This window comes from Cucumis melo, chromosome 11, assembly GCF_025177605.1.
Source record: "Cucumis melo cultivar AY chromosome 11, USDA_Cmelo_AY_1.0, whole genome shotgun sequence".
NCBI classification, from domain to species: domain Eukaryota; kingdom Viridiplantae; phylum Streptophyta; class Magnoliopsida; order Cucurbitales; family Cucurbitaceae; genus Cucumis; species Cucumis melo.
Window position 1 is genome coordinate 31,361,100 of NC_066867.1, and position 26,516 is coordinate 31,387,615.

The 26,516-nt window shown below is 32.1% G+C and overlaps 3 protein-coding genes across 7 annotated transcripts; 1 reads left to right on the plus strand and 2 right to left on the minus strand.

The window, feature by feature from the left end:
• Window positions 1-360: 360 nt before the first annotated feature.
• Window positions 361-13,350, minus strand: LOC103497657 (phosphatidate cytidylyltransferase 4, chloroplastic). 4 transcript variants are annotated; one of them, XR_007824934.1, is made up of 10 exons: window positions 12,909-13,350; window positions 12,057-12,358; window positions 10,067-10,257; window positions 9,735-9,859; window positions 8,913-9,046; window positions 7,810-7,925; window positions 7,432-7,557; window positions 6,128-6,222; window positions 958-1,173; window positions 361-826 (listed from the first exon to the last, which is right to left on the minus strand). XR_007824934.1 is itself a non-coding variant. In XM_051091995.1 (9 exons), exons 1-8 carry the CDS (start codon window positions 13,179-13,181, stop codon window positions 6,131-6,133), a joined length of 1,359 nt encoding a protein of 452 aa, XP_050947952.1. In that variant the 5' UTR covers window positions 13,182-13,350; the 3' UTR covers window positions 361-1,173; window positions 6,128-6,130. The 4 variants fall into 4 exon arrangements, 2 of the variants coding, with proteins under 2 accessions (XP_050947952.1, XP_008458130.2); XR_007824933.1 differs by having other exon boundaries at window positions 361-836; XM_051091995.1 differs by having other exon boundaries at window positions 361-1,173.
• A 4,405-nt stretch (window positions 13,351-17,755) lies between these two features.
• Window positions 17,756-21,318, plus strand: LOC103497656 (squamosa promoter-binding-like protein 8). 2 transcript variants are annotated; one of them, XM_008459905.3, is made up of 4 exons: window positions 17,756-17,929; window positions 18,179-18,866; window positions 20,489-20,658; window positions 21,041-21,318. In XM_008459905.3, exons 2-4 carry the CDS (start codon window positions 18,244-18,246, stop codon window positions 21,139-21,141), a joined length of 894 nt encoding a protein of 297 aa, XP_008458127.2. In that variant the 5' UTR covers window positions 17,756-17,929; window positions 18,179-18,243; the 3' UTR covers window positions 21,142-21,318. The 2 variants fall into 2 exon arrangements, with proteins under 2 accessions (XP_008458127.2, XP_008458128.2); XM_008459906.3 differs by lacking the exon at window positions 17,756-17,929 and adding an exon at window positions 17,939-18,065.
• Window positions 21,319-24,351: 3,033 nt separating this feature from the next.
• Window positions 24,352-25,734, minus strand: LOC103497999 (uncharacterized). Its single transcript, XM_008460448.2, has one exon. The coding sequence runs from the start codon at window positions 25,732-25,734 to the stop codon at window positions 24,352-24,354; it is 1,383 nt and encodes a 460-aa protein (XP_008458670.2).
• Window positions 25,735-26,516: the final 782 nt, after the last annotated feature.

A 26,516-nucleotide genomic window follows, 5' to 3' on the forward strand; every position in this document is an offset into this window, starting at 1 on the left:
TCAGTCATTTTATATGAGAATTCAAGACTAAATTATCATATAAAATGACTTATGAATTTCATTTCACATCTGCAGTTTCAGTAATTTGTTGAGATTGATTACTGCATCTGTTGACTTGAAGCAATCCTCAACTTGATTCAAAACCATCATCATGGTTTCTTACATTATTGAATGAAAATGGGCCAGACTAATTTATTTGACTTTACACACACATACACATATATATGTGTAGTTTCATGGATATGGTGAAATGTAAACAAACATCCTATCATCAAGTAACTAGAAAAGACATTCACAGTGAGCAATGCGTAGACAAGCATAACTAGAAAAAAGAGAGTTAATTTGATACACTTGAAAATATTTTGCTACATTTAAAAACACGTTCATTTCGCTCCAACACAAGTATATTTTAGTTTGCAAAACAAGAGTTGGTAACAACTTGATCTAAAAAGAAAAATTATTATAAATGACAAAATCGATGAAAATATTTATAAGATATAACAAAATTTTAAATTTTATCAATGATAGACACTAATAGCAACTTGTAAATGACAAAACTATTAGTGTCTATCATTGATAGAATTTGAAATTTTGCTACATTCTGTATAGATATTTTGGTACATTTTACTATATTTGAAAATCCCCTAAAAATAATAATCGGCTATTACGCTCAACAGATACAATCTATAGACTATAAACTACTAACAATTCAAAAAACTAAATGAAAAAAATAGAAGTAACAAACTCTAAGCCTCTGAGAGTGTGTGTAAGGAGCATGACAATATTAAACCCCTATCTTCCAACATCAACATCGGAGCTATAAGTCCTGCAAGTCGCTACCCACAAACAGGACTAGGATAAAAGGAAATTTGTCTCCAAGAAAACCAGAACTATCTTGGAGAGATGAATGTTGTGAAATAACTGCATATTTATTAAATATTCCATATGTACAATTACCTGGTAAACAGATACTTTCACTTGGAATTTTTGAAGACCTGGTGGAACTAAGTAAGCTGAAGTTCTTTTTCTGGGTAGTGCAATAAACTGGCCGGCTGATGCTCGTCCTTCTCCAGCCTTTAGTGCAGACTGGCCTCGCCTTCTTTATTTCCCCACAAGGGGGAAAAACCTAGAGAGTAGTCTCGTTCCTGATCTCCAATTACAAGGATCATCATTATCCACTACAAGAAATAACATAAATGATAGCTAACGAAAAACGCTATAATAGACTTTTTATAGCGTTTTTCGAGAGTCCTGACAGCCCATGTTATTAAAAGTCTGGGTCTTTTTATAGCGTTTTCTCGAAGCTATAACTAGTGCTATCGTAGAGTTTGAAGATATAGCTTATATACATTGCTATAAAAACATTTGATAGCGTTTTTCGTTAGAGCTATAATAAGTTAATATAGCTTAAATAATGTGCTATCTTTAATATGTAATAGCGCTTTCTCGACGCTATAGTATAGTATTTATAACTATAATTTTCAGCTATAATAGCCTTTTTTCGATGCTATAATATAGTATTTATGACTATAATTTTCACCTATAATAGCCTTTTTTCGAAGCTATAATATAGTATTTATAACTATAATTTTCAGTTATAATAGCATTTTGTCGATGCTATAGTATATTGTTTATAACTATAATTTTTAACTATAATAGCCTTTTTCGACAGTATAGTATTTATAGCTATGATTTTCAGTAATAATGCTATTTAATCGTTTCCAATCAAAATATAGGTAACATTTTTCTCAAAAATTTATAAAACCATTCATAATGTACTAAAATTACCAAACAATGTAGTCATTCTAAATGTACCAACCATACACATTACCAATCAAAATACACATATTAGTAAATAATGTATGAACCGCACAAATTAACCTTCAAAATACAAATAAAGTTCATCATAAGTCTACAAGCAAAGTTCGTCATAAGTGTGCAATCTTTAGTCCTTTGGTGAAGACGACTCCATTTCATTCACCTACATAAATTTGTAAAACATATATTAATTAAACAAGTATAGAAAATCTTTAAAAAATGTAGACAAAAAATATTAGAATTAGACAACATACTAATGATCACTTTATCAGATGGCCATGCAACTGTACTTCCCAAAGCTTCTTCAATACATGTCATTTCTGATGTTGGCCTCCACAAATATGCGTTTGGTTTCTTTGCTACATCAATCCATACTCTAATTGCATGTGGACCAATAGGAATATGATGGACCATAGCAGTTGGATCATTAGAAGACCATCTTCCTTCAGCAACAACAATCTCTCCCGAGCCATAGATAGTACTCTTATTAATTAATCGTCACAACATAAATATTTTGATTATTTTGAGACAAGGTAATCCCATTTGCATGGGAAGCAAAAGGCAAGGCAAAGTCCTGTTAAGAAACTACTTGACTAGGTTGGGTAATCATGGTTGGTCAGGATATATAGGTAATCCTGTTAAGACAAGGTCCTTTTATAACTTGATCCAACACAAATTTTAACCCAATAGACAAATTTTAACCCAAAAAAGTCTATGAAAAAGATGCCTTCTTTTATCCAAATCCATAAATTTGGTCCTAAGCATGTTTTTTTTTTAATTATTATTGTTATTCCACTTGAACCTTCACTGTATCATAGACCAACCTTTTTCGTTGAAGACCTAGTAAAAGTATGAAGATTGGAAACTAATGTGAACGAGCAAGCAAGCAAAGATTTTAATAGCCATCTTGACTTCAAATTCTGATATTAATCAACTTCAGAGTGCAAGAACATTTTAACTTGCCAACAACAAATAACAATAATCAAAACATTAACCCAAACTAATGAATGAATAGTTTGTTTCTTTCACAATAATTTATAATCACCCCACTAAAATTATCTCGTTTATCAAACCAATGGATGAAAATAAGTTCTATATGATTTTATATTTGTCTAAAATCAATTTTAACAACATTTCCTTTATTGGTCAATTCAAAAGTAGATTTAGGTAATATTACTCCCATGCATATCCTACGTATTTGGACCAAAAATCTAATAACAAGCATTTTATAAATTCATTTCCAAACACACAGTCTAAAACGATGGCTCATATATATATATCCTACTGTCTAAATGTGTATTCAAGTTGTAAACCTTTGGAGGATAATTCTAGAATCGTACATGTTGTAAACTGTAGTAATTGTAATACATCACAATCAATATCTAGCTTTGTTGACTTAACGACAGAAGAAAGAAAGAAAGAAAGAAAGAAAGAAAGAAAAAGGTTAGGATTTATTAGAGACAGTTGTTGAAGGGAGAAAAGGGAAATGAACAGCAAATTGAAGCTGCTACTGTATATATTTCGGTCCTCCTACTTTAGTTTTTATTTATTTTAGTCCTCCTAACTTTAATTAAAATGTATTTCCATCTCTTAAAAATAAAACAAAAGGACTAAAATAATCACCTCAAAACATTTTATAGAAAATGAACCAAAAATATTAAATAAAAAATAAGATGTTATTTTTATTGAGTAGAACATGTTATCAAATCTTCAGCCAAAAGTGTAGAATTTTTCCTTTTCTCCATTTTTAGGGAAAGCTTGGACAAAAGCTTTTATCGCCTATGTCATTACTGTGTGTCTGCTGTTAATTGTATACTTGTATACTTGTATACTTGTATACTTGTATACTTGTATACAAAAGCTTGTATACTTGTATCCTACTCAAATGTTTGAATTTTCTATTCTAATAGTCGTTATTATGACTCACTTCTAACTTTAAAAGTGTAAACTATTTTTTACCCATCATTTATAATCCAAACTAAAATAGCTTGCACCCCAAGCACTAACTATAATAACAAATCCAAGGCTTTAAATAACTTTAAATAATTAAAATATAATTTTGATGCAAAGTTCAAGGATGAATACAAAAAATTTCAAACTGAAAGACTGGAACACAAAATTCAAAAGTAAGAATCAAATCCAAACAAAATATCAAAGTGAGTAAACTAGAAGGGAATATAGACCATGTTCTCGGTTTTGTTTTGTGTGTACGTGGGTCAAGAGATCACAACAAATCACCTATATTAGATGCGAGAAGACGAAAAGTGAGGAGGGGTGAGGGTTCAGGATATTGCCGAATTCATGTGCCATAAAAGGAAGAGAGAATCACGCAAATGCCAAACAAATAAAAAGTAGAAACGGCCAATTATTCAGGCTTTTGGGTCCTTAATTTTCTACCTCTTGTTGGCCAGTAGTGCCCCCCCTCAATAAACCATCCAAACAGAAATGTACTCTAAAAATAATGAGTCCACAAAGGCCAGGAATGGTTGGTGGACAAAGCACCACCAACATTATCTGATACTCAAATCCTCCCTTCTTTCTTCACCTTGATTTGCTCCACCTTTTCCATACAATATATTTTAGAATGGTGATGAGTTTCTGTTAGACCAAGACTTTTATCATAAGAGCTGGGTAAATTACCCTTTTTATCTATTTAGATCCACCAAATCTGGTATTTGAACTTTTATGGAACAGGGTCCTATGGAACAAAGAAACTCAAAAGACCAAATTAAACAATTTCTCAAAGCTAAGTTGAACCGTACTTTCTAGAGATAAATACAATGGAAAAAACTCAAGGACTGAAAGATTTTTTGAACAGTTGTACTAGAAAAAACCATTAAGAAATAATATATATTAACAAAACATCTCCAATATTTGATAATCTCCAATAATCTTCTATATCATTCCTCTCTTAAAAACTTACTTTGGGTTTTTACCTTTAATGAATGGTAAATAACAAGAAAATAAATCAAGCAGTATTTAGAAAAGTTGTCAAATAAATTGATTTTGAGAAGGAAAAAAAAAAAAGAAAAGCAATATGAAACTTATCAATATATTTCCTTTTTATTTGTCTGTGTAAAAAAAGTGAGGATGAGTGTCAAAGCTCTTCAGCAACTTACAAAGTATATGGCCAAAGTAACTAAACCTAAAATCACACCTTTTTGTAAAGAAAAAGAAAAGAAAACTGACCTAAAATCACAAATTAATGAATTCATTCTATTCTGATTTAACTAAGTTCCTATACCAACTAAATAAATTTCTCTAACTTTGTTGATTTGATAGGACAAAATGTTGCCAGTTGTAGATCAGAACTTTTAAGAATTTCGTTCAAGAAAATCTGACCTTTCTCCAATTGAATATGGAACCTACTTTCTAAACCTGGGGCTGAAAATGGTTCATTTCTAGGCAGGAGAATGGCTAAGGTAAGGCTGGCAATGGAATGAGATGCTGATGGCAACGGCCATGATGCGGCCACAATCTTAAACGGGCAAGTATACAAGCTATACTTGTATACAAGCTCAAGCAAGTATACAAGCTCACAAAACAAGCACATTCTATAGCAGATATGAGAAAAGGCGTGAAATAAAGTAGCAGAAAAAGATGCTAAAATGACAATTGTGCAGATAGATATCAAATGCTTCAATCAGACATGAGAATTCCGTTAAGAATAATAAGTATCTCCGAATTGAAAAGTTACCCAAGAAAAGTTACCTATGCATCTTCCAATTGAAAAGAATAATAAGTAAAAACAATAATTTCTTCTAACACATTTCATGTCAAACTGTTCTCATTAAGGCAATGATATATATACCTTTTCAGCAGCAGTTCATTGCAAAGCTAATGACGACGGGTAGAGACAATGACGATAATCGACAATAGAGAGACGACGAGCAGAGACGAGAATCAACAATAGAGAGACGACGGGCAGAGACAATGACGACGAACAGAGAGACAACAGACGCAGATGAAAGCGATGTCGTCGTCGGTTGAAATCGATTGAAGCACAGATGAAAGCGTCGTCGTGAAATTTGGGCGTGATTGAAGCACAGATGAAAGCACAGATTGAAGCACAGATGAAAGCACAGATTGAAGCACAGATGAAAGCAAAAAAGATGAGAAATGGATTGAAACGAAAACCCTATCGCGCGCAGAGCAAAAGAGATTTGGGCGTGAAATTTCAATTTGGGCGTGAAATTGAATTTGGGCGTGCAAAGCAATTTTTCTTTTTCTTTTTCATTTTTTCTTTTCAATAGCCCAATTTAAATTGGGCTATCTTCAAGGGCTATTAAAAGCCCAGTTTGTTGTAGTGATCTCAAACGCCATAAAGTGGCATAAATGCTTTGATGTAGGAATATGCTAGTGCCCCGGAAAAAATGTAGCTGTCCACTCTGTCAAGTAATCCACCTGCATAATTCTCAATTGAGGTCCACATGATAGACAAAACCTTTCTGGAAAATGTTTGCATTCATTATTGCTTATCAAAAAACATTTTTCTTAGTAAGACTGAATTCAAGTGTTCCTGGGACTTCTCAACCTTCTTAGATTAAATGGTGAGCAGATGGGCTTTCTTCTAGTTAATATACGAACATGTCACATTTATATATCAGAAAGAAATTAAAATGCATGTAGTAACAGACCAGAGGCCGATTGTATCAATATGGGCAAAATACTATCCATGCGAACTAGATTCTGCATGCTATACATACTAAAACGAAGGTAACTTTGCAGCACGCAGGGAAAAAGGAAAAAGAAAAAAGAGAAAAAAGAAACCCTTCTTTTGAAGTACGAGTACCCAAAACAGTCCACACAAAGAAAAGGCAGGCAGGCAGCCCCCAAAAGTGCTCTCCCGCTTCTCCTCCTTTCTCCCTCTCCCTTGGATGAGCACTAAGAAGGTTTTAAAGATATCTTCGGGGCCTCTTTTCTTCTTAATCTTTTTATGGCAGACAAAGCATTGGTTAGGACAAAGGATGGGTAAATTTTAAGTGGCCTGGGTTCCTGGCTACAGTTAGAAATTTCCAATTTCCAGTTGAAAATTGAGAAATGAATAACAAAAAGCATGGTATTCCAGATTCGTTGAAGGATAAGGGTGTCGATTTTTATCAAGAACTTACATATAGAATTTTAGGAGGGAATTACTTTTAAAGCCATTGAAGAATATATGGGTGGTCTTGTAACCATTTCCTATTAACCCCTTATTTTTTTCAGACTGCATTGCAGCTTCTATTGAATTAAAGAACTTGTATGGTTTTGTTCCATTAGGAATTAGAAAAGGGAAAACTTTTTTCAAATGTTTGAAGAAGTTTCTCCATTGGATCTCCAGAAACATTTAAATAAGATTTTTTTAAATGACTTTTTGAATTCTCGGGATTTGATTTGCATCCAAATTGTCTTGGAAGATGAAAAGCTTTTTCATAAAATGTATTCGATTCAGGCAACAGACAGCTGAAGAATCCTAATTAATGCTCTAGATTCCAGCATATTTAAATGGTTTTGGAAGATAAAAAGAAAGAACATCTAACATGTCCCCTTTCTACTGTAGGATTTGAATCAAAAGCATTAAAATCAGGTGGTTGATGAAACTTTGATAGGTGGTCAGTTGGAAGATTTTCAGACCTTTCTGCAGAAAAAAAAATATGTGGCCTCTTCGCAAGGAAAAACCATTGTCCCCTTGCCTTCGTTGTGCAGTAAAGAGAAGATGAAGCATCAACTGATCCAGCCCCAAAGGAGAAACCCTAGCTTCTGGTGATAAAAGAAACTTATTGGACCCAAACATTTGAATTCATGAGCTTAAAGAGTGATATTAAAATGTATCAGCCCCCATACTTCTTTCCACAAACCTAAGACCCTATGATGAACCAGCCAAGTTGAGACACTTGAAGCTTTGCTATAAATACTACTTTAAAACCATATATGGTTTGATATATTAAACTTGTACCACAAAATAAAATTTTAATACATTATAGATGATAACCATGAGAAAATGGAATTTACCATGTCCAGGGATTAAAGATCCAGAATCCTTGACACCAGCATCACGCTTTATCATTGACTCAGTAAGATCACCAAAAACAGAACCCAAAAAGTTCAGAAATCCAAAAGCTATTGCACTGTCCAATAAAACATGCCAAACGCAAGTCGGTTACTTTATGGAACTATGAAGATCATCAGTTGAATATATAAGTTTCATAATGAGCAGTAAGAGTGGAAAAATGCATTCAAAGGACTAAAAACATGAAAGTTCATGTTCACTGGGTATATATAATGCACTTACAAACCCCAAACAAAATCTTGCAAAAAATTGCCTGCATAAGCCTAAAGGCACTAGATAATTTTCAAAATCTAATTGGATGCAACAGAAAGATATGCAAACAGACTACCATGGTAATTAAGGATATTAATGGCTTTCTCTTAAATCACTGATTAATCCAAATGATTAAGATACTGTGTGAAGGAAAATTTTGTAGGGTTTGAACACAAGACTTCCTCAATCAACCTACTTTGGGTGAGCTTGAAATATGAAAAAGACTCAACAAGTGGAAATCAATATCAATCAGGGAGGAATAAACGTTGTAGGATTTGAACACAAGACTTCCTCAATCAACCTACTCTGGTACCATCTTAAATCACAAATTAACCCAAAAGCTTTAGCTTGTGAATGAGAGTATATACCATCTAATACTTTCCTTTGGAAAGTTTGATTCAGATTTTCCACAAATGATTTGTACTAGGCTTTTGAAGGGAATTTGAATTTCTTTTTAGTCCTCATGGATGACACGTTAGTTTTATTTAATAACTCATAACCACGCTAAATTTTTTGGGAAATTTTCAATTTAGACCCTTAAACTTTGGAAGTGTATCACCATGAATCACCCCACGCAACTACCTTTGGTGGCCAACTCCGACGTTCACTTTCGGAAACCAACTTCGTCAATCATCTCCAACTAACTCTAACGTCCAACTCAATCGGATCTTATATTTAAAAATATTTTTTTTAAAAAAAGATGGCCAGCAAAGAACAGAGTATGGCCAAAGAAAAAACAAATATAGAAAATCATGGTCATAAACTTGATAATTGCAATTGAAGAATTACGTACCTAATCATAGAAGACGGCCAGGAAAGAACTTTTGATAGAATGACAGATGTAGCTATGCAACCACCCAAGCCCATAATAGTTCCCTCCCAAGTCTTTTTTGGACTAACATTTGTAAGTGGGGTCTTACCAAATGCCTGCAGAAAAGCACTAAGAAATCATAAGATCACAACTGAAGGACACGAGAGATTTCATTAAGATGCAAAAATAGTAGTTTTCCGCGCATGTAATATAGTTACATAAACATATGTATCAATTTTTTGGTTTCTAATGAAAAAAATAGTTAAAATGAAAATGAAAAACAGATTATTTCTTGTAGGGCCCAATCCACGAAACCTACAAGAAATATATTCAAGATTTTTTTATATTCTGCCACTCCAGTTTAATGGCCAAAAAAAAAACTTTTTGTAGACTCCCTTCATGCAGAGGTATAAACCTCAAGATTAATTGCTCTTCATATCTTGCGAGTAACAAAAACTGATTGTTTCTGCTCACCATACCATGACATGGATTCTACATCAAAACTCGCGATGGCTACAAATATTCTCTAATCATATATTTGTTATTGTTATTTTTATTTACTTTGTTTCATTATATTTTGAGCTTTACTCTCTTTTCATTCAATCAATGAAAAGTCTTGTTTTGCTAAAAAGATATATATTTGGTAAATCTCAAAATTCTCTCCACCCAAAAGGGCTCCATAGTCCAACCCTCAGTAATAACTTAGCTATTTTCTAGGTGAAGTTACCCTTACCACTACTTTCTTCCAAAAGATAATTATATTGAAGAACCATACGCATCATGGAGGATAGAAGAGGAACTAACCTTACCACCAAGAAAAGCAAACGTATCAGCTGCAATTATACTGCTCATAGAAATCAAGGTTGCAACAAGGCCAACAGTCCAATGGGCTCGGCCTCCAAGAAGAAATGGCCATCCTGCTCCTATTTCTGCCAAAGAGCATGATCCAGTAAGAAAATATATCTTCCCCTTAAAATCAATAAATACATTTGTTTTTGTCTTCTAGCTCCCATCGAAGTTCTTTATCATTAATTGGTGATTCACATAAAATATCAAAGACGATCCACAAGATAAGTCAACGTATGTTTACTGTTTCCAATTTGGGAGCCGAAAAAGTAATAGCAAAAATGACTGACCAGTGTTTATGGCTGGAACAGCCAAACCACAACGAAGTTTGACCCAGAAGCAAGGAAGATAACCACAGTAAAAAAGCCCAAATATTGCACTGCTCAGTTGAGCAAATCGGGGATTGCCTCTTTGTAGAAGCAAAGTAATTGCAAGAATGAAGGCAGAAAATGTGATAGCAACATCAAGCTGACCAAAGTAACTGCATAAATATAAGAAACCCTGGTAAGAATTTAGTGTTTGTTGCAACTCTACACATGAATTTTTTTTCTTTTAATAAGAAATCGAGCTTTCATTCAATGAGTGATTACAAAAAAAGCCACACATAGACGCAATGAAACAATCCTACTTAGAATGGTTGCACTGAGTACCAATAACTAGACATTTAATTCAAAGAAATACAAAATCCGGTCAAGATTGATGAAAAACTCCTCTTTTACGAAACAAAAGATGGTGTCATCAGCAAACTACAGATGAGACAGAGGTATATTGTCCTTAACCCCCAGGAAACCTTCAACAACACCCTTCTCCATTCTCCTCTAGAAACAATCCTCCTTAGAATGTCCACCACCAGGAGGAAAAGAAAGAACAAGGGGGTCCCCTTGTCCTAGACCTCAAGTAGCTTTAATCCTGCCTCAGGATTTTCCATTGATGAAAATAGAACACGTACCCATCCAAATGCAACTCCAGATTCAGATTCTCCATCTGTTCCCAAAACCTGTTTGTCAAGGCTCTGTCCAAGAAATCCTGATCCACATAATCTTAAGCCTTTTCAAAATCAATTTTAAAAGCAAACCTCTTGCCCTTACTGCTTCAAGAATCCTCAATGGCCTTATTGGCCATAAGAGCCTTGTCCAATATTTTCCTACCAACAATGAAGGCCCCTTAAAAATCATAAATTGTCCTCGGAAGGACTTTCATAAACCTGTCCACCTAGACCTTGGTTGTAATTTTATACACACTAGTAATTAGACTAAAGGATCTAAAACCCTTGCCCTCTTCACCCCTTCCTTCTTAGGGACCACAGACCAGACAAACATAAGTTTCATTCATAGTTTTATCCACAGATCATATTCTCTACGAGCCCAACTGTCCTAAAAAATACCTATGAGAAACCATATGGGCCTGAAGATTTTTCTAAGTCAAACCAAAGACTACTCTCATGATCTCTTCTAGAGAAAATAAGAAGTCCAACATAACTCTATCTTTAGCCAATGTGAGACCAGTCAAGACCCTCGAGGAAGGGTTTTGGAGAAATAGCTTGGGCATAAAGAGTAAAGAAAAAAGAGAACCTCCTATTCAATCTATTTATCTTCTTGGGAGGCTCTTCCACCTTTTCTCTCCAGCTGATTGTCTCATTTTTAAACATCTCTCCAAAAATGAATTTTCAAAGACATCCTTTCCTCACTTTGCTTAGAATTTAGAAAGCCAGCCTCTTTCAGACTATCCAAAATATGCAACTTAGTAAATTCTGTTTCTTACACTTTAAGTCATCATAACTTCACAAATTCAAACTTTTAACGATTCTTCTGAATGATGAAGCTTCCCTGGACCAGAAAAAGAGAGGAAAAAAAAAACCTTCCTATTTGCCTTTGGCCTCCACCACTCTCCAAGAAGGTAAAGGACGACCTAGAAGATGGATGAGTTAGCCACATTTCTTCAAATCTGAAAAGGGTTAGCCCCTACTTCAGCAATTCATAGTCTAAACATGTCGATCAAAGATCAAAGCAGATCTAGTTTTCCATCAAATAAGGATAGTTCCACTACAAATGAACAATATGTGCAATCAATTAAGCAGAGGCGTGGTGAGGTGCAGTAAATTAATATCATCTACACTGTCATTCTATCATGTTAAAATCAAAAGAATATTATTGAAATTTTCTCCACCACAAGAAAAAAAATGAGTAAAAGATTCAGAATGAAACCGAAAAGCAATTACTATAAAAAGAATTTTCTATATTAGTGAATTAGTAATGATATTGAGACGGAGACTAGTCGTACAAGCTAAGAATGGGCATGAAAGCACAAATAACTGAGCAAATTCGTGAAACATATCGAGGTGGGGGTGTCATTCCTGCAGTGATCCCACGGCTCCGGACCAACTCGAAATACTCACGTGCACCAACAAAAATACATGCAGCAACAGCCACAGTGAATACCCATCCTCCAGCCAATACTATAATACCACCAGCTATTCCAATGCCAATCCCAAAAATGATCCGTTTCTTCAATTGATTTTTTTTATGTTGATGTTCTGAGATTGGATCCTCCTGAAATGATAACTGTTGACCACCCTCAACCTCCTACAAGATAGCCACCTTCAGTAATTAATTTGATACAAGAAATGCTCACAACATAAACTTGGCTAGCTACAAAACCATTGTTTGAGCCAACGACACAGTTATAAGTACGTGATTAGTATTCTAGTTCACAAAGTGCCCAAAATTCATAAACTTTTTTATTCCCCAAATGTAGTCATCTACTGCTTAGAAAGAGATCCAATTCCAACTGAGCAGCAACAGAAAATCATCAATAAACCTTAAATCCCAAATTGAATGATAATGCAACGATTTACCACCAATTGTAGCCATTCGTTGCAGACCAATTTTGGACTCCCACTTCCATTAAGCCTCAAAATCCCACATTGAAACAAGCAAATTAATAGACCAATAGCCCTTACCATGTAAAAGCTACCTTATGCTAGTCATTTTAGAACCAAAATAATAAAAATTTACCCAAAATTCACCACTTAGGCAAAAACAATAAACAAGCAAATAAAACACAGCCATACACTAAGAGAGAGATAGAACAGCAAATTACCAATCTTACAATCACAGAATTCAACCAAAGTACCTGTTGGGGCTCTTTCCCGTCAATCCGGTCGGGCTCCGCATGTGCCACAGCTACAATGTGGCGTCTGGCCAAGCCGGTTCTCTTGTTAATTCTGAGAAGGCCCTTTTGGCCATGTAAGAAGAGAAAATGCAAGCGATTGAATTTCAATGAAGATGGAGGGAGAGGCAATGGTTTACAGGACGACAGACGCAAAGGGCAGGCGCAAGGAGAAGAGAAAGACACCGGAGCAACCTTGTAACAATCGAAATGCGGAAACGATAAGTTCGTAGTCATGAGAGGATTCCTAGAGAAGACAATTGGTGGTATCAAATTCGAAATCTGATTTGATAGGTAGAAGAAAAGGCATTCAATTTGGTTGACTATGTTGATACTGTACTATGAGAGAAGGTGTTTATCTGTGGAGGGAGAGGAGGAAGATGAAGGCGAAAGAAAGAAAGAAAGAAGATTTGGCCTAAAACGGAGAAAGAGATCATAATTGTCAATTTGGTAATTTGACCCATTTTGTCCAATTGCAAAAACAACCTCAAATTTTTAGTTAGTTGCAATTTTGTTGTCAAAAGTACCCAACAAAAAAATTTTTGAATCGTAAAATTTATAAAAGTGTTAAAATTAGACTCTCACGCTTACATATTACAATTATCACCTCGAGTAACAAATTATTATTTTAAATGATAAAATTGTTAGAGATACTTTTAAATATAATAAATTTTATTGTCTACCGGTAATAGATAACTATAAAATTTTCTTATCAAATATGTCTATCAACATAATTTTCTATACCACGTCCATTTATTGTTCGCTATCTAAGCAACCATTAAAAATTATATGATCTCTACACAAATAAATATTTAATAAATTAATAAATCACTTAATGACGTGTCAGATAATCAAGATGTAGTATGTACTACTATTTGACTATCCATGTTTTTTTCGTAGTCTTTCAACTCTAATGATTATACTTTTGTGGCAAAATGATGAACTCGTCATTGGTGTGAATTTGAGTTGACTCTGTTGGCTATAAGCTTGTGATTTGTTTAAGCTTGATTGAGTTGGTTCATATTGTATCCTTCTCCCATGGTTTGGCTCTTATTTTCTTATCAATAATGTCTATCAACATAATCATTCCGTATATTATCCATTATTCAAATTTTGAAACCTTTTCTTAAAGAAAACAATTTATTATATATGAGAATGAGTGAAATTTCATCCTTGTTAAATTCCTAATTATATGATTCTCTACCTCCTACTACTTTGTTGAGTTTTTAAAAAAAGGTAGACTTATTTAATTGGGTATATGTAGATTCACACTTATATCATACTATGCATATTTGAGAATACTAACTAAGCATATCATGTGATCGCGTAGGTAAACGAAAATTGAACGAAAATTATTGAAGATCCAATATTGCAAAGTAACAACTATTTGTTATATATATACATAACTTGTTCTTTTAGTTAGGTTTGTTTTCGCATCATTTTTAAGATTCTAAGTAAAGTTTAAAAATAAAAATGATGCTTTCAAAAAAATATTTTTGTTTCAAAACATATTTTAATTTAGGAATTAAAGTATATATATTATCATAGACTTTTCTTATATAAGGAACTAAAGACAAAAAAAAAAAAAAAAGAAGAATAATAATAATAAATAATTAATAAACGAGATATATAATATAAACTAATAATTAATTTAAGGATATTAAGAAAGTAAATTTCTAAGGTCAAAAAAGTCTTCTTCCTTTTATCAACAAAGAATTCAATTAGTAATCGAAACGTTTCATTAAGCTTATAAATAAAATTTTAAAGATAGATGGTTTGATGCTTCCTACTGCTACCATACTATTAGAGAAAAACTACTCTCTCAAATTCTATTAATGTTTGTATATATGTAGTATATCTTTTGAATCTCCAAAGTTTAATTTCCTCAACATGACACTATGTATATATAATGGTCTAGATAATTTCTATATCTCCAATCAATAACTTTTTCTAAGTAGTTCTTCATCAATTACTCAAAAGGAAAATAAAATAAAAAAAATAAAAGAAATATAATAATGCATCTCTTGTCTTATTCATTAGGTGGCATTTATTTCTCTTCTAAATTTTGCATTTACAAAGAAGAAAGAAAAAGACATGCGAGTGTTTCAAAATTTTGTTCAAAGTGTCATCAACTTTAAGTAGTTATCCAAAACATATACCCTATGTATTTATTTAACCCTAGGGCAACCTGCCCTAATATATCACTTTCTTAATTCAACCATCCTTTTCTTTCTTATGCTTCTCTCTTCATTCACAACTTGTCAAACATTTTGTCAACATAATTTAAGAGGGTAAACGAATTGATTTAATTCTAGACATAAATACTTCATAAATACATAAGTTTATATGACCAAAATTAATTGATGATAAGATGTTAGAGAGTTGATTCATATGTGTATATATTTATGAAGATTTTGAGATTCTCATCACGGGAGAGCGTACCCCATGCAAGAAACTTGTAAAGAGAAATGTATAATGAAATGTTTTCTTAGAAGGAGAAAGAAACTTATGGATTGAATTTGAAGATATAGAATTATAAAAGTAAAAATATTTTGACATAAGGTAGACGATGATTTTGTTCATGTATGGAAAAGTTAATAAAAAGGAATCAAATTATGTTTTTAAAAAATTTAAACAAATTAAGTATAAAGTAATCTCCCAAAGATGGCCTTAATTCTTTTTTTTTTTTTTTTTATAAGAAAATTCACTTTAACAAGAAAGTGCTTTTAGTGAAACAAGGTTTGGAAAAGAAATATATAGGTCCCCAAATTAAGAAATCCCTAATACCAAATCAAAAGAGAGCTTTTTTTTTTTTTTCTTTTTTTTTCCTTTCATAATATACAAAAATGCCTTTTCTTTCTAAAAATGTTAGGGCACTAACATAGTAAAATAATTACTATCAATACTTCAATTGAAAAAGAAGTGTAGTAGAAATAGTAGTATATATATAATAGGGCAATTATCAATAATAATAATGATAATATATGTTCAAATTTGAACAAACCATAGCACAACAACTCCTGAATATCCATGTCATGTGACAAATGAAACTTTCAATTTCGAATTAGCATTTCCTTTTTTAGACAAAATGGAAGTCAACTTTATGAGGATCTAATTTAATTTCAATGATATAATGTAATTTTTTTTTTGGGGGTCAAGTTACGAATTTAAGTTCATATGAGTTTTAATAACGTTGGTATTCATTTAATTGCTACCATTTTGAGTAATTACATATAGTTTAGGAGTGTGATTTGAATTTCATTTTTTCTAATATAAGAACAACATGTTATAAAAATCATTTTGGACATCATAATACCAATTATTAGAAGAGCTCACTTTCAATTTTGGATTCAAATGAATAGAGAAAAACTCAAGTGTTTCTTTTTAAACCACCCCATTTGCTATATAGTACTAACTTTGATAACTTATTTGATGTAAATATAATAATCAAATATACTATTTTCATGACTGTGGGGAAAACCATTTAAATCTAACAATATCATATCTCTTTCCATTTGAAAAAAAAAATTCAATCTTATAATATGAAACTTATTTGGCACTCCCGTGATCATAGTAGAAAATTTGTCTAAAATAACCGAATATGCACACTTAGGCAAAGGTAAAATGATGTTCACACAACCAAAAAGCCTTAGGCTAAACAATGATATTTGTTATTTTTGTCACAAATTTATGATAGGGTTGATGTAAAATAATAAATAATAATAATAATAAAAGAAACTTATATACACAAGATGAAAATGAGGTTTTTTAAAACAAGAGTAATACTATGTAACAAAAACATGTGAATGTTACTTGGCATTTGCATATACACAATATTTGTTTACTAAAAATGTGATCAAGGGAGTATAGCATAGTAAATGATTTACTATAAATACTAGTATTGCAAAAATGAAAACAATATATAAATAGCATATAAAAGAATAGTAATATATAATAGGGAAGGTATACCAATTGTAATCAAAGATGCAACAAAATATGTTCATTTTTGGACAACCAATCACAAAACTACTGAATCCATATTATGAGAGCTCAATTTCAATTTCATTTTTTTTCAAAAAAGAAAAACTAAATAAATAGTTGACTTGGTCCATTTAAATTCAATTTTTTTAAAAAAAAAAATACTCAAATGGTCAATTAAATATAATGTAATTGTTTTTTCTTTTTGTGATTAATTACTAATACAAATCAATAAATTTAAACTTTTTATAGATTAATCATAAGTTTAATTAGTTTTCAAACATGTTCTTAAAAATTGAGTTTTTAAACAAGTTTGTTTTTTATTTTGAATGTTGCAACTCCATTTTTTACGATTTAATTTTGAATCATATGAGTTGTCTTTCAATTAAATATATTTAGAATTCTCTAGAAGTAAAAGGTATTGAAAGGTTAGAGTATATACTCTCATTAAACGTAAAATTAAATTTATATAATGTTTCAATTTTTTTTATTTGATATTTTAAAAGTTAATGGAACTTTCTAACCGTGTTTTTGAAAATTTAAAGACGACCATCATCACAACACATTCCTTATAAAGAAAGAAAAAAAAGAGAGTACTACATGATATAGATGGAACATAAACTAACCTAATATATAAACATGATTGATATGTAAAGTAAATTATATATCCTCTATCGTTTGTCTATTCATAACACCAAACTAAACTAAAATTTAGCAACAAGCATATGTGTGTATAGATATATATTTTGAAACTTTTTCAAAAGTTTGAGGGTGGTGTTTTATATAATAAATATTACCTAACGAGTAATACCAAATCAGAGAGAAGAAAAGAAAAAAGATAGTGGGGGGGGAAAAGGTTAAAATGGAAAGCAACGAAGTTAAAAAAGATTGAAAACATTTTTACCACAAGTCGTGTAAATAGTACAAAAACAAAACACACAACTGTGTGTTTCTTTCTTTTTGTTTTCTCTCATCAGAGTTTCCACAAACCCAATCGTTTCTCTCAGGTGAGATCTCCAAAACTTCAAATTTTATTACCAACTCTTTTTCAATCCTCTTTTTTCTTTTTATAATTAACCAAAGGATAAAATTGGGACAACCCCTCCTCTATTTTTCTCTCTCACTCTTCAAATGGCAACTTAGGTTTTTTTTTTTTTTTTTTTTTTTTTTTTTTTGGGAGCTGCAATTTTGTAGAGTGATTTTGTTAATTTTGTTATGTGTTTTTTTTTTGTTGAATTATTTGTCCGACATTTCAGGTACTTTCTAAAACTTGAAGTCGATTGTCTTAGAAAGAAGAGCCTCAAAATATATAAGAAAAAAAATGTTGGATTATGAATGGGGATCAACAAACCCGCCGCCGATCATCCTCTCTGGCGAAGAATCCGAACCTGTTTTCAACTCCGACCCATCTCACTCTCACAACTTCCCCACTTTCATAGACCTCCATCATCACAACACATTCTTTACTCCACCGCCGCCACCGCCACCACCGCCGCCGTCCACGGCGGCGTTCAGCTCTCACTTAGGGGGATTCTACGACCACCCACAGAGCTACACTATGGGTACTTCTTCATATCATCATTATAATAGTGTGACTGGGGGTGGAGGGGAGTTTATGTTGGTGCCGAAGAGTGAGGATGTTTGTGGGAGTATGGCGGCGCCGGTGGAATTTGCGGCGAGGATTGGGTTGAATTTGGGGGGAAGGACGTATTTCTCGTCGGAGGAAGAAGAGTTTGTGAACCGGCTGTACAGGAAGACGAGAAGCGGCAGCGAAATGGGTGGTTCGGGGAATTGGGCGGTCCGGTGTCAAGCGGAGGGGTGTAATGCGGATCTGAGTCAAGCGAAGCATTACCACCGACGACATAAGGTTTGTGAGTTTCATTCTAAAGCTTCCACTGTCATCACCGCCGGGTTGACTCAGAGGTTCTGTCAACAGTGCAGCAGGTTCCTTCCTCTCTCTCTCGTTGTGAATTTCCTAAATTACCCCTCTCATTGTCCTTCTCGATCTCGTTCTGATTATTATTTAATGTGGTTGTCACAACATGAGGTAAACAAATATTAAATTTTTGTTAGTACAACAACAACGAAGAAAGATGAACGATTTCTCTTTGAAAAATTTATTTCAATTACCGTTGAATTAAATTCACTTTAAGAAAATATTAAGTTTTATTCTATTGATCTATAATTTATGATATTGTCGATATGCGTAATTGTTTGATGCATGTTCCATTAATGCCTACCGTATATAAAACATAGTTATATACACATTGCATATACAAAATTGAATTTGTATCTTTAGATGCTATAATAATCTCATGTTCTCTAAACTAATTATATTCCGGTTGAAGTCATTGACTTGTGTATATCTAGAAACACGAAATGCAATATAAATGAGATACTAAATGGACTTTTAGAGGTATTTAAGCTACCAACTTCAAATGGTTGAAGTTGGATCGATACTGTCTGAAGCTTTAATTATATATAAGACAATTGATCTTTTCCATTACGTTAACGTATAATTAACTACAGTAACTAACAAAAGTTAACTCAAGTGACATCAATATTTACCGAAAACACCAAAAAGCTTTGTATTCAAATCGTAATCTTTAATTTGTACTTAAAAAAAATTACAATAGTAATAATTTGAACTTCTACCATATTTATTATAATATTTACCATATGTTAATCATCCTCTCTGTTTAAATATAAATATATATATTATAATAACTAACCAAATACTAAAATACATACCCTCTTAATTATCATAATTTATGATAAAAAAGGAGTGGGCCTAGAATTTGAATCTAAAAGAAGTGAACAACTAATTGAATTTTAACCTAACTAACCGATGTAGATAAAAATATAAATTTTCAAAGGACATTGGGATTTCAATTATTTAAAGGTTTCACCCACTAGTAACTAAAATTGAATGTTTTTGTTTGCACACACAGTATCGTGTCCGGAGGGGACATCCTAAACAAAATAGTAAATGACGTAAATGCCCTCCATTGAGGCCAATGATTTGGTTAGGTTAGCCAATATTCGTGAAGTAAATGTAAATCCCGAGGGTAATTCCGTCCGTGAGAAAAGAAAATTTAAAAAAAAAAAGAAAAAGAAAAAAAAAAGTGAGTGTAGTTTTGAGGTTTGACGTGTGGGTCTACATGACCCCTTCTCACAAAAGCCCTAGAGCAGCTTTCCTTAGATGGGTGCCAAATCTTACTGAAGTACCCAAAATACCCCCACTATTTTCTTTTTTCTTATCATCAACACAATCATTGCCCTTTCCGTACAAAGAGAAAATCTCAAGGGCATTTCCGTCCGTAAATAAATGTCGACAATCCTTTCGAGAGTCTCCGTTCATTGAACTTGGGACTTTCGTACCCCTTTGTTCCTCCTTTGTTTGGTTGATTGACGTTTCCTTCATTTATTAACCAAACCTCTTCCTTTTTATAGTTATGTGTTGTTAAATTTACCCTATGTATATATATTTTTTTTAATGAAATGTGAGTTTATTTTTTAGGGGTTTTGATTTTTTTGGGCAAGTGTTTTTGTATTATTGGTTGTAGGTTTCATGTAGTAGGGGAGTTTGATAATGGAAAACGGAGTTGCCGGAAAAGATTGGCAGATCACAACCGTCGACGGAGAAAGACCCAACAATCTCATCATCAAGGAACCCCTAACTCATCGCAACTGCTCCAAACTACCCCTTCTTCTTCAACTCATTCTGCTGCCACCAGTAAGTGCCTAATTCATCCCTTCTTCTTTTTTGTTAAGTTGAGTTGGGTTAGATTAAGTTAACAACGTTTACTTAATTCAAAACCCAACATTAACCGATAAAGATACAAAAAATTTAACCCTAACGTACTCAACTTAAAAAACAAAACTATTATCCGACTAAGTCTCCATAGTATGGGTTGTATAGTTCAAGTTGTTTAATTAGGTTTTCATGTCATTTGAACACTCCTATTTATAAGCTTACTAAATGTCTAATCAAGACTATCTCGTAAAATTTGTTTTGATAAAAAAAAAACATTTCTTCTTTTGTAATTTAAAAAATGCATTGACCATGCCATTATAATTCAAATCTAATTTTAATTAATAAAATTGAGTTTTTGTAGGATCAACAATGGAATCAACAGGACAATCGGCATGGTCCGTAACTGTGGCAGTGTCTCCAACAAGAATGTCATTAGACTGTCTTAACCAACGACCATATTAAATGCATAATATATTCTTCTCAATGACTGTGACGAGAACTCATGACAAAAGAATAGAATTTAATTAGGAAATAACATAGAGAAGAATATGATATATGATTCATATGTGTATTGTGTGTAAACGGTTGTTATTAACTAATTAACCTTCTATATATTAGTTGTAACTAGATTTTCATTTTCGCAGGTGTGTGTAGTATCACAAAGTAGAGTAATCTTTTTGTCTTTTCGAGTAAAATAATTGTAGATCAGGAAAAACCTTCGACCTTTAAAAACAAAGTTCAATTTGGTGCTTTCAAAATGTTGAAAATTTGACTATAATAACATAATACTATTCTCATATATATTTTCTTTTTAAATTGATGATCCGGGAAAACCTTCAACTTTTAAAGAGGTTTCGAGTCCAAATCTCTAATCTTGTTTGTAAAAAAAAAAAAGAACTTTACACAATAAATAACTTCCTTCATTTTGGAATTATCAAATCTCAACAATTAATGTATTAATATTTCTTTTAGTATGTGAAAGTTAAAAAACATTTTTCGTCCCTGACTCAAAGAGATTAATGACAAAATGAGCTTAGCTCAACTAGCAATTGTATGTGTACGAGAACAAAAGATTTTAGGTTCAAATCCTTTCATTTCTAATTTGTACTAATCTTTTTTATATAAATAATAATTTAGTTTCTAAACTTTCTAATTGTCTGCTTTTTATATTTTTAAATTTGTTAACGACTTATGGAATGTTTGGGGCAAATGGATTGATTGTTATAATCATAAGTTATTATTGTTGGGTTAAAATAGTTTGTGTATAGAGTGTAAATTATTTTACATTCATCATTTTTTATTATTTTCTACGAGGTTTACTATTTTCCTTCTCAAATTAAAACAATTTAGACATCAAATATATATTCTTATAACCCAAACTATAATAATTTACATTTTAAACATAAACTATTTTAACCTAATTATATATACTAATACAGAATTATAATAATCCAATACTCCTTGTCCCTAATGTCCTCTCAGTGTTTAAACTTAAATGAATAATGATTTAGTTTATACACTTAATAATTTTACATCGATTTAATACTTGTAAAAAGAACTAGGGAAATTGTCAAAAGTATAAAAATTGACAAAACTTTATGCATCATACAAAAATGAAAGTGTAATAAATTATCTTTTAGTGGTTTATTTTATGTAGCGTAAATAGTTTACTTGTTTTTTTTTAAGAAAAATATCCAAAAGAAAGAACACTGTTACAAAAAATATCAGCATAACTTTAATGATTTTTTTTATATGTACAGATTGGTAAATCGTCTAGAATCAAATTTATTAATAAACTAGAAAGTATAAGGCTTTGTTTGGATTTACTTAAGAAAAAAAATGTTTTTGAAAAAACACATTTTTTATTTAAAATATACTTAAAAAACTATTATGAGCGGGTTCCAAAATGCTCTAAATTTTTTTAAAATAACTTATTTTTAAAATTAATCAGTTGGAAATATAATCTAAATCCTCTGTATAATTTGACACTCAACTCTAGCTCTAAGCCATGGGCTTGCATGAATAATGACACAATATTTATGGGCTTAGATTTATTTGGGTTTGAATCAAGAGATATTACCTACATATGAATATAGTGGATCCACTTTTTACTATGTTCAAAATCTTCAAAATTTACCCAAATGTAGTTGATCCTCTCTGTTTTCTATCACAAAATTAAAGAGTCGTTGAAACCTTAGGCTTGCATCTAATTTAACCATATATTAAACAAGAAGGAAAGAAGAATGTTTTCAAATAAGAAAAAATATGTTATTCTAATATATGTTCAACTATATACCAAGAAGTCCTTCAATCAAACTTATTATTTGTATTTGCACTTATAATAATTTAGATCTTAGTTTATTATTTGTAGTTTATCCTTTCTCTACCATGTTAAACAAAGGATATTTTTTCATTTTACTAAGATCTATAACAACGTTCCGTACTCATTAGAATTTTCAAATACTATCTAAAGACGGACCATTATTAGGTTGTATATAGAACGTATAATGTGTAATGAGATCGATGTTGTATTGGAACTAGATTTTTTGTGTTGAATGGAGATTCATGACCATTCTTTTTGTAATTTTTTATCTAGTTGTATGCTTTGTTTCGTGTAACATCAATTGACTTGTTTGTGGGGTGTTCGAATACATTGAGCAAGAAACTAATTTTTCTTACCTTTTGGTCTTTGGTTACAAGGTTTCTCTAACTCTTTAGTCACATGGTTATCATATTCATGTGTATCTAATTAGGGTGTGTATGGTAATGATTTTGTTAAAATCACTTTCACTTCAAATGATGGTGTTTGAGATAAACTAAAATTGATTTTCGAAAAATATAAAATCATCTCAAATTGATTTTTGCGAAATTAAGTGATAAGTGATTGACCCAAAATTGTTATCTAATACAATTTTTGTGTAAAACATTGTTGGTTAGTCATTTTTTAATTTTTTTAATTCTAAATATTGTAATAAAAAATAAAAAACAATTATATATGTTTTGGATTTTATCTTTCAATGTCTATATATATATAAACATATATATTAACAATGCATATAATAATTCATCGATAAAATAAATATAGAAATAGATATTTATCATAATTATTTAGTTAAATGAATATTTCTCAAATAAAAAATATAATAATTGCTAATTGCATATTTCTAAATTAATCAATACTAACATGTGAAACCAAACATGATAATTGAATTTCTAAATATATGAAAATTAAAGTTTAATTTGATACCAAGTTTAAAATTCGATTCTATCTTAAATCTCTCTCTCTCTCTCTCTCTCTCTCTCTTTTTTTCTTTTTTCTTTTTGTAGAAATCACTAACTCACTGTGATGACTCTCCAACACACTTCAAATGTAGTTGATTGTCAAACATGATCATTTTTGTGTTGAGGATAAGTTATTAATAAACAAAACTTTAGATGGCAAACTTGAAAAGTACAAAAGAGGAATTAATTAAACACTAGGAAGTTCATACTTCTCCATATACAAGAAAGTAAACTTAACAACACACAAATGCAAATAAAAAGTGCAAAAACATAAAATTCTCTCCACTAATCTTATTTATTACATAGTATCTGATCATGTGGAGTTTGACACAATATCAATAATAAAACAACAAAGTCTTTTCCGGCCACCCTTGCTTAGCTTGATCTTGATCAAATCTTCTGCTCTTCAACTTCATAATTGTAACTGTAGCAATTAAGGCCAGTGTATATCCCATCATCATGTTCTTCAATCTTCACAGTTCCATCGCTGTAAACATCTCGTTGCATGTACGAGAAGGGGATGTCACACTTACCCTTGGAAGCTATCAAACTCACTTTCACGCGAGTTTTCGGTGGCACGATGGTTTGGTACGACGACTCTTTGGACGTCTTCTTGGTCAAAGTTTCTCCCCAAGAATACGACCCCGAAATCTCTCCAGAAACAGTAATTCCTGCAGATGTAATTAACGGAATCCCACCACTAAATTCTAATCCAAAACCAAGTTTCATCTCAATTGTATTGTTCCAAGTATTAGTTACTTCATCAGTATAAGCGAGACTCAAGGTTTGAGTAAGGTATCCACTTGTGTCATTTGTAGCATCTTGAGTGGCTGCAACTTCTATTGTCTCCCCATATATTCTACTATCTTTAAGCCTAAACTTAACATTATATATTGACCTTGATGAAACATACTCTGATATCTCCATTTCACAATACTTATTAATGGTAATCTCTTTAGCTGCAAGGCAACTTTCTTTGTAATCAATACTAAGTCTCTTAACAAAAAATTGAGTACCCTCACCCAAATTCTTAAGGGCTATCACATTATCACTAACTTGTACAGGAGTAAACAAGGTATAATGATTATTAGCACTTGTATCAGTTGAATCAGCCCAAATCCAAGAACCAGTACACCTCCAAAATTTACCCCAATATAATGACTTAATTCTAACTTTCCCATCACTCATTCTAAATACCTCATTTCCTACTGGATGTGAATATGGATCAGAGCTTGAAAATCGCAAATATGGATACCCATCTTGTGAATGACCTCGAAGATACAGGCCGTTGTCGCCCTTAAACACGATATATTTCGGCAAAAGTACGACACCTTCCCAGTCGAGGACCCAGTGCTCGTGTAAAGTACCCATATCTTCGGGATATAGGGCCAAGAAGTTATCTGAAAAGTCTCTCGTGACAAATAGGCCAGTGCTTACGTGGATGATGTCGTATCGTCCGATCTCCTGCAAGACGAACTTGAACAAAGTAGAGGTACGATCGGATTCATTTTCATTTGGCTGGGAAGCTTTAGCAACAACCAATATAAAAGTAGAGTATCCGTCTACTTTTAATTCAGGCATCCAGTACTTACCGTTATAGCAACATCTTATGTTAAAAACATCATCTTCTCCATTGGATGCAGGATCCAAGGCAAATTTGTTACGAGAAGCGATTAAATCATCTGAGATATATGCAAGGGTTTGACCATCGTCTATGTAGCTCAGGTACGATCCTCTTACTGACTGGAAGCCAACAAACCTTGGGAGCGTCATCTTTCTTTATTAGTATTTTCGATCTTATTCTTTTTGCTATACTATTGTAGTTGGTATGTTGCTTCTATTGTCCTCCATTTCTTAAATAGATAATGAATGCATGTTCTTTTGGATAGGGTTTGGATTCTGTGGCGAGAATTAGTGTTTCTCCTCTCTTTTCTTTCTTTTTAGTCCTCATTTTTAATCTAATCGAATAATGAGAGGAGTAACCACGCCGACCCCTATATTTTTCAATCCCTAAGGATATATGGGAGAGAAATTTCTTACAATACACGATGAATACATTATTAATTCTAATTACATTAAGATTTATTTTAGTAATCTCATATCTTAGGTTGGACATTGCATAATGGACTACCATTAATGCACAACCTTAATTACCTTCAAGTGTAGTGTATCACTTAAGGATAATCATATAACACTACAAGCAGAAAAGAGGACAACATCAAAATCAACCATCAGGAAAAACATCATCAAGAGAAAGCTAATCTCTCTCGACAACATATATAGCAAGCATCGGGATCTAGGACCAACTCCCGACACCGTTGGGAGTTCATTGACGTTATGATAAAAAAAACATCTATTTTGCTTACTAACTCCCGACGAGTCATAATATATATTTTACCAAACGTGATTACTTGATTTAGTTACCATTATTCCTTTTAAAAATATTCGAAACAATCAACCCTTGTATCAATTTAAATTGTGTACTTATCAAATATATCAATTTACATCTTTAGGTTGCGTGGCCCTTAATTTATAAGATTTTAATTTCTTAATAA

What these genes read in the sequence shown, in the direction of transcription:
- LOC103497657 (XM_051091995.1), bottom strand. Translation starts at nt 13,181, where the DNA reads ATGACTACGAACTTATCGTTTCCGCATTTCGATTGTTACAAGGTTGCT. An exon ending in TGTTCCAGCCATAAACACTG is followed by an intron (nt 9,860 to 10,066) that starts GTCAGTCATTTT and finishes GCTCTTTGGCAG; the next exon opens with AAATAGGAGCAGGATGGCCA. An exon ending in TTGCTTTTCTTGGTGGTAAG is followed by an intron (nt 9,047 to 9,734) that starts GTTAGTTCCTCT and finishes GCTTTTCTGCAG; the next exon opens with GCATTTGGTAAGACCCCACT.
- LOC103497656 (XM_008459905.3), top strand. Translation starts at nt 18,244, where the DNA reads ATGTTGGATTATGAATGGGGATCAACAAACCCGCCGCCGATCATCCTC. An exon ending in TTCTGTCAACAGTGCAGCAG is followed by an intron (nt 18,867 to 20,488) that starts GTTCCTTCCTCT and finishes TATTGGTTGTAG; the next exon opens with GTTTCATGTAGTAGGGGAGT. An exon ending in AACTCATTCTGCTGCCACCA is followed by an intron (nt 20,659 to 21,040) that starts GTAAGTGCCTAA and finishes GAGTTTTTGTAG; the next exon opens with GATCAACAATGGAATCAACA.
- LOC103497999 (XM_008460448.2), bottom strand. Translation starts at nt 25,734, where the DNA reads ATGACGCTCCCAAGGTTTGTTGGCTTCCAGTCAGTAAGAGGATCGTAC.